The sequence below is a fragment of the Echinococcus granulosus genome, assembly GCF_000524195.1.
Source record: "Echinococcus granulosus chromosome Unknown EG_S00011, whole genome shotgun sequence".
Lineage (NCBI taxonomy): Eukaryota > Metazoa > Platyhelminthes > Cestoda > Cyclophyllidea > Taeniidae > Echinococcus > Echinococcus granulosus.
The window spans coordinates 977,271-988,468 of record NW_020170391.1 but is presented as its reverse complement, the minus strand read 5'-3'; the positions used below and the strand labels follow the sequence as shown (position 1 = coordinate 988,468).

The 11,198-nt window shown below is 43.2% G+C and overlaps 2 protein-coding genes across 2 annotated transcripts in view; one reads left to right on the top strand and one right to left on the bottom strand. All coding sequences in view use genetic code 11, as the record gives it.

Annotated features, from left to right (window-relative positions):
* EGR_02480 (hypothetical protein) overlaps positions 1 to 2,621 on the bottom strand; it is a gene marked incomplete at both ends in the record, with an annotated part of 5,401 nt that extends 2,780 nt beyond the window's left edge. Inside the window, 4 exons of the mRNA XM_024491729.1 lie at positions 810 to 916; positions 1,028 to 1,102; positions 1,282 to 1,518; positions 2,477 to 2,621. Coding sequence (XP_024353880.1) covers positions 810 to 916; positions 1,028 to 1,102; positions 1,282 to 1,518; positions 2,477 to 2,621 — 564 coding nt within the window. The remainder of the gene's footprint in view (positions 1 to 809; positions 917 to 1,027; positions 1,103 to 1,281; positions 1,519 to 2,476) is intronic.
* A 1,269-nt stretch (positions 2,622 to 3,890) lies between these two features.
* Positions 3,891 to 5,921, top strand: EGR_02479 (POU domain protein CF1A; the record flags this gene model as incomplete). The annotated part of the gene is made up of 1 exon (XM_024491728.1): positions 3,891 to 5,921. One exon carries the CDS (start codon positions 3,891 to 3,893, stop codon positions 5,919 to 5,921), a length of 2,031 nt encoding a protein of 676 aa, XP_024353879.1.
* Positions 5,922 to 11,198: the final 5,277 nt, after the last annotated feature.

Sequence of the window (11,198 nt, the reverse complement as noted above, 5' to 3'; positions counted from 1 at the left end):
ACGAAAACTGGACAAGCTGACAAACAGATGAAAACCACTGTTGTCGCCACACCCCTTTTACTCGGCACGATAAAGGACTGTTTATAAGGGAATAGGGACTGATGGTGAACTAGCAGTGCAGTGTTCTTTGCTGTCAACACATCTCGAAATTCAATTTAAAATGCTTTATCGTTAATGTAGTTTTGTGATGTTTCATGAGTCTCCGTGTTTTGCATTCTACCCTACTCTCTTCATAAGTGGTTCGCATTAGCATTTAGTTAATAAACACCCAGATGGTCTTTAGACGAAATGTAGTGCAAAAAAACTAACTGCTTGACGATTCATTCACAATCTCTGTGTCCTAGCTCCTGCTATGACACAAGCAGTAGTCATGACCTACTGGCATCCAGCATCACCTAAGGTAATGTTAAGGTACTTTTCAAAAAGGAATCCGTTAAGATGAATGGGTGTGTGAAAGCGATTTACCTTAAGCGGAGCAACGTAAAGCACAGTGACCATTCATCTCCGCATGACATAATCGCTCAGTCTGGTACTCCACATGCCAACAAGTTTTGCATGTTATGTTGCAAAAATGGGCCATCTCACGCGCACACGTACCCACAAAGGCACACGCGAACATCGAATTACCAATTCAAATGAGCTCTCTTCTGCACACCGCGTATGCTATTGTGTGTTTGTCACTCTGACCCGCTCTTGAGAGACACATTCACAAAAAGTGATCGCTCTCACTCACCCACTCGCTCGCACTCAGCTTTGTCGCGTTCCTTGGTGCTGTGTAATGATTAAAGAAAGTGCTTTTTCCTACACACATAGTTCGGGTGGTAAAGATGTTCATTCTTAAGAGGTGATCTTGAATTATTTAAACTAGTAGCAACGTAGCTCCTTGTCAATAACTGGCGAAGGCAGTACTGGTAATCTACTACGCATTGATAAAATAAAGAACTGGCTAAGCTCTTGGCGCTGAAAATGTCATAGTCAGCGTTTTATTGCCCAGTATACAAATAGTACTGCATTTGTTTTATATTACCTACCGTCATGTCTAAAAGTAATAGTATTAGTAAAATTCTTCTCAGTCTTGGTAAAAAGATAATGATGAAATGTTCTTAAAAAGATTATGATAGCAGGCACAAATTCCAAATAAATTTTTCAAAACAAATCAACATTTCGGCATTTAAAAATCTCGTTCGACTTTCCTGATCCGTACATTTAGTGGTTCTTAAAGTTTTATTCCAAGGTCCATGTAAACCATTTTAATTTCCATGAATATGTATCTTTTGTTACTTTGTGTAGAAGGTTGACTGCAGCTCGGTGAATTGCAAGTTTTGGGGTTTTTACATTCTGTCAAATCGTCCTGAGGCTGCCATGTAGATTTGCCCAGCGGCAAATCAATTTGACCACCATGACGTAGCACAAATAAAAGGAGTTTTGATTTGTTATCTAAAACTGGAGGTTGGTATATTATTCTTAACCTAACTAATGCGAAAATTTTCAATCGACTAAAAAGTTGGATTTTCAAACCTTAAGTTTACCAATTTTTTAAAAATACCTCGCAATTTTTAACAAAATTTATCTGTGATGTAACCGGATAAGTTATATTCGAATTACAACGTGCGCAATGTGTCTCGTGCAAGGTAGTACACTTAGAGTGTACAGGCTTAAAACCTACCGTAAAAATGAACATCTATCGCTTTTACTGGACATGCTCGTCAAAATAGGGTGCGAAGTCTTATTAAAACATGCAATTTGTCAACCCTTTTGCAGATTGTTCACTAGACTCCTCGCTTCCCTTCCTCCCCACTCTCACCCCTCCGAGCATTGTGTCCTTTCAACCCGAGTGGTGCAGTCACCTTCAGATTTATGGTTATCCGCATCCTCGATCAAAGCGGGACACCAGGCGCGGAGGAGAATGAGGGGGAGGAAGGGCGGAGGCTACTTGTGGGGTCCCTTACACCTTTCTCCCACTGAAGTGATAGCTATACAGAGCAGGGGGAGAGGTAGGTTGATTTGCAAATCAAATGAGTGTGACACGAGTGGGCATATGTATATGTGTTTGCGGTGTGCAGACCCACGGGGAGAGTGATAACGCGAGTTGTCACGTTGACAAGCCACAGGTGGCTATCCGCCTGCCCAGAACTACAGGGAAAAGAAAGAAGGTGAGTGGAGCATGTCTTCGTCCTCCCCTATTTCCCCCCCTTCCACCATGGGCAGGTGCTGGTCGCGTGGTCTAGTGTCAAAACAGGCACTAAAGTGTCCATCAGGACCCTGGTCCGAAGGCTGTTAACTAAACTCACAAGTGGACGAACATTACCATAGCAAAACAATCTGCGACATTGACCCAAACTTCAAGATGGTTTTCGGCCAGCTCATACTGCATTTGTGGCAAAACATTGTGATTTCTCGCAGCAGTCAAATAGCAACTCGAAGGTTAATGTCAACATTTTTGTAGAGCTGCACAAAGTTAATCTAAGATTGTAACACTGAAAGGTGTGTGAAATCAGAAAAGTGGGAACAAATTTACTCCCCATTAGGATACTACAGTGTGATGAAAAAATTACGGATGTCAACCATTTAGAGCAGATAAGGCAGCAAATAAAACCAAGATTTACTTTAAAATCCTCCATTTAGCCTTCGTCGAAATTTTTATATTTTGGAACGGGTGATAAGGATAAGCTGGTTATATGAGTAAGCTAAAATTGGGAATTGAACGGTTTATTTGCAATTTGGTATAATATTGCAATATTATTTCACTTTTGAGTCGTTGGATGGTTCGTGCAGTATTTCTAAGGAAATAGCCCTCAATTTTTCTGCTTTATGATTTAATTTTTAGCCTCAATTGGTTGCAGTAAATTGGTTGGGTGGCATTTTATGTTAGCCACTTCTTTCTCCAAGTTTGCTTGGGGACAGGCCATAAACACCGCCCTCAGCACCCACTTCGCATTTTATAATGAATAACAAACTATTAGTGGTACAATAGTTGCTTAAATTCGTAAGCGTTTTTGCTTTGATTCAGTTGTTGAACTAAGTCTACATTTCTCATTCTTGGAGTTGTAATAAAATAGAGTACATCATTCAGCTCAGTCATTAAACTTGAGTGACACGGCTGGACAGTTATGCATTTTGATAATCAAAATCTTCTATAAAGGGGGGGGGGCTGTTCAAGGACCTCTATGTACCTTTGCAATTGGCCAAAACAGATAAGCCGTCCTTAACTTTCAACCAGACTCTTAACTACATGTTGAGTTGGATGGAAAAATTCAGTCCGTCGTTAAACCCAAAACGTGCTATTTGGTAACTGGGGGTGTTTGTTCTACGTTTGAATACCTTTGTTATTCTGTCCGTGCGTAATTAGGAGGAGCCCAATGTTTTAACTTGAATCAAACTATCACTCTTGCTGAAAGCATAGTTAGCTGTATTTGACCTTAGTTGATAGATTCCTAATTGACGGTTAGGTACTCATAGTTTAACACCTAAGAAGAAACCCCTCATTTGGGAAAAGTGGTCAAGACTGTTTACATTACTTTCGCATTTGAACCCCTAGAAATAGGTTTATTTGCTTTCTCTATAAATGAGTGTTTCCATTGAAAGTGAGCGCGCGGAATTAGTTAACACGGCCAAATCCCCACCGCTAATCCTAACGCGAAGAGTGCGCTTGAGCGTGAGCGAGAGAACAGTTTTGCTCCGCGTGACCGCTTCGCAGTTGGCTGGGATGTGCACGAGCGCGCACACGCGAAAAGCGCGCTTTTCATTGGCTGCGGCCTCCACGAGGCGCAAAAGAGCCAGCACGATTGCGTTGGTGCACCCCAGCGATAGAACGCACGTACGCACACGCACGACTGCTGCTCTCACACACCGCACCACGAACAAGACAGTTCCGGGCAGTCGACCACAAAATGATATGCAGCGACGATCCTAATCAGCATCCGCGCCACCAAAACACCATCGATTTCCCTTCCAATCAGTCACCTGACTCTCCAAAGCCCGCTTCTCCCATTCCCGATGGTAGCAACAGCAGCCACGGGGGTCGGAAACGTGGCCACAAAAAGAGCAATGCCTTCTGCCACCTCGAGGCGGGAGCTGAGGAGGCCGAAGAAGTAGAAATCGCCTATCCCGTCAACTCTATAGCTCTAGAACCAGCACAACAGTTTGTGCCTTCCTGGCAGTTTGAACAACCCGGATTTCCCGTCTACGCCACTGGACATGAAGCACAGTACCCTGGACTATTTCCACCACACCAAAACTTCCTCGCTGTCAATCATGTACTCCCTTGGAATCCGGAAAGTGATGAGACCTGGAAGAGCGCCTCTCCCTTTCCTCCCGAGGCCTACACTCAATTCCCGACAACTGAGTACAATCCATGCTGGTCAAGAAGCTCACAGGGAACTCAGTCCCTAATCATTGAAGAGACCAAACCTGATCTTTTACTCTACTCGATACCGCGATCTGAAAATGTCTATGAGACGGCCTTTAGAGGTCAAACCGGAGAATCTAATCAGCACACATTTCAGGCTCCCGAAATGGAGGAGTATATTGCGCAAGGTGATGAGATGAAGCCTCCATACCCCTTTCCCTTAAATGGTCATTTGCCACTGGTACATTTCCAGCCCGAAGACCACTCTACTGCCACAATTTCAACCTCCTCTCTGGAGTCTGATCTGAATGCCACCAATAACTCAGGCAGTGAGCCTGAGACCAAGCTAAACCACCTCCTACGCACGGCTGGCATTGAATCACTTCCACTGTGCTTTAAGGATGGAGAAGGTTGGAACACCTCTCCATATATTGCTCCACCTCAAGTGCAGCATCAACCACCGCCACCGCCTCCTCCTACAAATGTGGCTAATCCACCGCTCTCCGAGCAGCTATCGTCGGTGCTACCGAACACAGAAGTTGGCAACATGAAGTCACCGAGTGAGGACGCTCTTTCCACTGGATTCCCCCTCCTCCCACCTTTTTCGCTTCCTGCTGCCTACAGACTCATCCCACCAACTGAAACCGCCGATTTTGACCTCTCCCAGGTGGGCACTGCATCGTCACCTAACTCAGGAGGTGAGAACCTCTCTCAACCTCAGGAAGAATTTCCCTCTTCAGACGATCTAGAACACTTTGCGAAGCTCTTCAAACAACGACGGATCAAAATGGGCTACACGCAAGCAGATGTTGGTCTAGCTCTTGGCACTCTTTATGGGAATGTCTTCAGCCAGACGACCATCTGTCGTTTTGAAGCACTACAACTATCATTTAAGAATATGTGCAAACTGAAACCTTTGCTGCAGAAGTGGCTCCACGAGGCAGACTGTTGCACTAGCACAACAAGTAACTTCGACAAGGTGACTACTCAAGGAAGAAAGCGAAAGAAGCGCACAAGCATTGAAGTGGGAGTAAAAGGGGTACTGGAGGGCCACTTCATTAGGCAGCCGAAACCAGCGGCGCAGGATATCACCAACCTGGCAGATACCCTTGGACTAGAAAAAGAGGTTGTAAGGGTGTGGTTTTGCAATCGACGTCAGAAGCAGAAGCGTCTTAATCCGGCGGCCTTTGAGAATGGCGGCGATTTGAGCGAGAATTCGCTTCGCGGTGGGGAGGGTGGATCGGGTTACAGCACTCCCCCCTTCTGTGGTGGCGGAGCTGATGGGACGCACCAGATGGTCAATTCGCCCTACCCCAACGGTGGAGGCTTCTTCCATGAGAACGCGTCGGCTCTCTACTTCGAGGGTGGTTTCCCTCAGCAGAGCACAGCAGAGGCTTGTGAGTATCCCTCCCAGGCACCACCATCGCAACCTCCTTCGCATTCCTCTTGCTTGGTGCTGGCTACGCCTCCTGACTATCTTCTGCCTCATCTGCAATCCGTCGATAAACCGCCTGAGGTAGTGACGCCGTACCCTACAGCCACACTGCCTGAAACAGCGATATACTCAGTTTAAGATAAGTTATTGGTCCCACTTTGTACAGAGGCCTCTTACACAATCATCTTCAACCCACGTGGACATGCGAACCGAAAAATAACAGTACATTTTGATTGGTTTCTTTGTCTCGCAAACAACCCGACCCGTCCCACCTTGATCTATTTTACTTATGTAAGACGTGATGCCTAATTTTCATAAGCCTATACCAGCGTCTTTTTTACGGCCTATGTTTTCTCAACAAAAAAACACACCGAACCTTTCTTCCTCTCATTTCTGCAGAAAAGGAGCAAGGGTATAAATGAGTATTTGATTGTGATTGATCTTTGTAAAGAATATGCTGAATGTTTTCGGGGAAAAGAAAACAGATACTATTTCTTTTTCATACATGAGTTATGTTTATTAAACTTGTCAATAGCATCATATGTTGGAAACGCTCAAAATTTAATGAAATTAAAAAAACAGGAGTTTATTTTTTTAAGAAAAAACGCATAAACCATTTATGCTATATTTTCCGCTCAACTGGTGTCTACTCTTGATTAAACTTTTTGGAATGACTGAAGCTACTTCATCTTCTTAAGTGCAGCTTTATAACGAACTGTTTTTCTAAAATATCTTAAGGTAATTTCGAAGAAACCCTAAACTATTTTCTAATTTATATGAGAATGTCAGCTGCGGACAATTTACTCAGTCTTGGACTTTAAATGAATGCTTTGACTTAGTTCTGAGCTACCCCATTTTTCACTAAAATTATGAAGATTTAAGATTACAACGTTTGGTTGGGTTGGATTCGTTGAATATTTCAAATCCATGATACACATCTCCTTAACTGTCAGAAAACACTTCAAAAGCTTAAAAAATGGATCCCTGATGAGGCGCTGTTAACATAGTCATCATAACTATTCTGTAAAGTCAAAAAGTGAGTGCGACAGAACGGCAGGTTTTGCTTCACGATGATGAAACTTGTATACAATATCCTGTTTAAAAGAAGTCAGAGAAGATAAATTAGAAGGTCACGAGACAACACTTTTAGTAGACTCCGAAAACAATGAGACATGCGGACTTCTGAATGATTGAAAATTATGCTTATGACGAGCTAATTCAAGCGTCATAACTTCACTTGAATAAAGCGAGGAGCCACCAATGTGCGTGAGTGCGTGCGTGCGCACGTGGACACATAACAGCGAGTCGGAGAGAGGAGAGGAAATTCATTAGGTTGAAAGCCCACATAGGCCACTGTTTGTTTATCCCTTCATAATCAGCAAATGCGCAACCAATAACTTGACTGATAGGGCCGTGGTGGCGGTGGTTACTGGGTGCTATCCGTTTGATTATCTTATAATGGGAGCGGTGAGTTCAGGTGAGTCGATAGTGCCATCCACATAGTGGAGGGAAGGGTGGAAGGGGATATAAGGAGCAGGTGGGACTATTCAATTAGTGTGCTTGGCGTTAGCGTGTAAGATAAGCGTAGAAGATAGAGGTGGATCACCAGGCAACCATGAGTTCACGGGGCTGTGGGCGCAGTTGCTATAGCCGACTCCGCATACTGTTGAAAACATCAGAATAGGAGCAAACATCAATGAGATATTATTTTTTTTTCATTTCTCAAGTTAATATACTTAACGGAGGAGGGTAAACTTCTTCTGCATGATCATTTTTGATCTAGCAACTGCCCTTGATATTGGAAATGAAAAAGTGTCTTTCACACATCATACAAATGTATCGTTGCTAAATCTTTTGGAAACTAATAAATTTTGAAATTGCAAGATTCTTGAATGGGGTCAGATATTGTAAATGGATCGACCACTATAAATGACCTAGGTCTAACCTCGATTGCGGATGAGTAGAACATTCTGAAAATGATCTTAGAAATACTCCAAAATACTTTGGAAAACGTGCCGCTGTGACCTGAAGGAATATGGCTTTTCAATTATTATCGAAAACAAAACAACAGCCGCAGTGCTCTAACCTTCATATAAGTCAATTTGTAAAGTTACCTAGTTAAAAAACTGACAAAGTGCAGCTGCGAAATTCTTCTCAAAAAATTTTACTTTGCTCAATTGCCATGACCCGTATCGGCACATTTTAAGAGGCAATCAACCAATCAGAAACCACTTTAATGGATAACAACAGAGAGAGCGTATCAGTGATTACCCTCACCCCTTTGGTAAAGGGGTATATCTGCATCATTTTAATCACCCTTATGGTTTCGATGACACCCGCTAGTAGCGTTGTAAATTCACAAATCAGTAGGAATTGTAAGGCAACTGAAAATAACCCACTTGTCCTTCCAAAAGAAAAAAACTAAGGATTACCATCTTTTTTTCGCATACCAATGTCACGATCCCATTCTGGCAATTAAGCATGTAATTCGATTTGCTCAGACGTCTGTGACGCACTTCGATCATCCACCTTGTCTTTTCATTGATAACTAAAACTATAAACTGAAAGTAGATTGCGTAAAGACGTCGTATGAGTTCTCTTAAACGTACAGAATAAATGCTTTTTACGTTTAAAATTCAGCGTCAGGTACTTGGGTAATGTAGTCGACATTTACAATCACGTAATGCTGGTTGCAATTATTAAGGAAATTGATAGGCTTTTCAGAAAGATGCTTTAGCCCAGTGGCACTGCGGTAAAGATACGTTCATTCAATCACCAGCTGGAGGAGGCATTGCCGAATTTTATAACAATTTTAGCTAGCCGAGTGATTAACCTTTGGAGTGGGTTAATCTATGGAAGAATCTGCTAGAACTTCCTAATTACACAAACAAGTTTGATGCTTAAGGTTAGACCTACCATACAGTTGATATTTTTCAGGATATAAAGAGCTACTCAGGTTGGCCTCAGTTACAGTTGCAGACTCAGCGTTGGAAACGACCAAATTGAGTGGATGAGTGGATGGGATTAGGTGAAGGTGAAGAATATTTACTATCGCCAAAAATTGCTCCTTAAGTGGTGACGTGGATACGGGTAGTTGCTAACGCGATTTGAATTCCTGTGCGATATTCGGATGTGGATGCTTTGAGAGTTCTTTGCGGGAGTTTGAAAGTGCCCGGCACCTCCGAGATCAAATAATCGGCTGTGGTGGCCTTGTCCTAATCCACAATCCCTCATCTACAACCACCTGAGAGGCCCATCAATCTGGTTGCGCCGGGCACCTTCGTCTGCCCAAGCTTTCTCCTTCCCTTTTTAAAATTCTCACTAATAAAACAAAATTTCTTTTTCACATTATTGTGCTTGATTAAGTATGGCGGTTGATGCCCGATAATTTGGATTTGCCATTTATAAGTTTCCATTTACCTGCTTATTCGGTATCGCCTAAATCAAGCACAATTGCTAAATTAGATAAAATTCTATGATAGAATGTTCCATAACACGTTTATTACCGAAAAAAGGGCTTATTTCCAAGAAGCATACTTTTAAATAATGTGTACTCCATTCGAAGTTAAACCTTCCTTATAATCGAGAACCGTGACAGAGAACCAGAATGTTTTTCTTACCTACATTTTAAAGTAAAAAAGAAAATGACAATTTACTTAAAATCCCTCTTGGCAAGCACTTTTCTGCTTTAATGTTGAGAATAGAATCAATCAACAATTTAGTCCCTTGAGAGATTGAGGTCAGTATGAAAAGTGAGCAGCGGGGGGAAGGTATGGTGTGGGTGCGTGTTCGAAATCTCACGACGGTGTACCCCACCCGCGTGAGGCAGGATCTATTCCAGTAATTGACGTCCCCTTAAGACCACTGTGAGGTGAGAAATAACATCCGTATTCTCATGCGCGTGGGTGAGCGAGGACGAGTGTGAAGAGGGATAGGCAAGGTAACACCACCTCCGTTTTGTCACTTCTCGAACGCCTGCGGTTAGTCATTTAGTTGCTCCCTCCCCCCATCCGATCCCACCCCTCCCCACCTCTCCCACCCACCTGATGATAATTCTAATGGGCAAGCATACAAGCGCACCCCCATCCCCAATCTTGCCTCCACTCCTCCCACTTCTACCGCCTCCGCCCCCATCACTCTCCAGGGCCCCCACAACGCGGCCATGCGTACTTGTATAGGCATGTATGAAGGCGTGTTCTCTGAATGAACCTGGGACGGCACAGCCGCGCAGGTAAGAGGATGATTGGTTGCCCCGCGATGTGACACAAAAGTCCAAGTCCTGGAATAGCACAACCCCTGTTTCAAAAAGGCTAAAATTGTTCCGCTCGCAGTTATTGACGTAAATATTAAAAATGTGATTTTTAACGCCTATAATAAGACTGCGTTATATCGACTGCCTAGTGGCATTTCAAACACCTCAAGAGAAGGAACATCTTTTAGCTTGATTGAAACCTCATTTGTCCTTAACGCACACATGTTTAAGCTATAAACTTGACCCTGAGAGGTCTTCTATACAGTTTTCACTTGATTTGCAATTTAATTTATTTTAAGCAAGAATTATCCCATAGCAGTCGATTAGCAAAGCAACAATGGATGGGAAACAAAAATAATTCAATTTACTGAAAACACTACTTGCTCCGCCCCATTTTAATTTGATAAAGGCACTTAGCATTCACTTGAATCCACTCTCCGGTCCAGTTTAGGCAACACCATCTTCTCGAACCACCTTTGTGACCGTCGGTGCTAAAGACGTGCAAACAAATTTCAGGCTTACAGTGGCAACCAAAAGAAGTTGGTTTGTCTGCACGCCTGGATGAAGAGCCAAGGCATCCCACTGGAATCGCCCCTCCAATACAGTGTCAGGTTACGCAACGAACAGTCATCCGAGTTGCTTCGGTCCAACTACGGCTCGCACGCAAAAATTCAGAGAGATGAACGTCTCACATTTCGAAAACCACCCAGTCTCGATTCTTTTTAGTGATCACGCATAACCCACGTACTTTTTCGTTTCCTTTTACTGACGAAATGACGGCTAAATTGCAGGACAAAACACCATTTGCGCTCAAAGACGCGCGTAAACTGCCCAAACTTGTGGAAAAGTTGGTATAATTTCATGACAGATGTAAGGGGTGGGTAATCAAAATCATAGCATGTAATATAGCTCACTAAATGGTTACTGCAAGTCAGATTAAGATTTTAGTGCACATGCACATTTCGTGTAAAAGTTGATGAGCCCAAAGCAAAATTCACTATGGAGAAAATGCCTTAAAATGGGTTGAATGAGCGCCGATGTGATGGGATATGAAGGTAATACAGCTACTTGTTCAATGCTTTCTCCCACTGTCTGAGCACAAAGTGTGAGAGAGGATGAGGACCATTTGCCAGTGGGAGGGTTCTTTCGCGCGAAACAGGAAG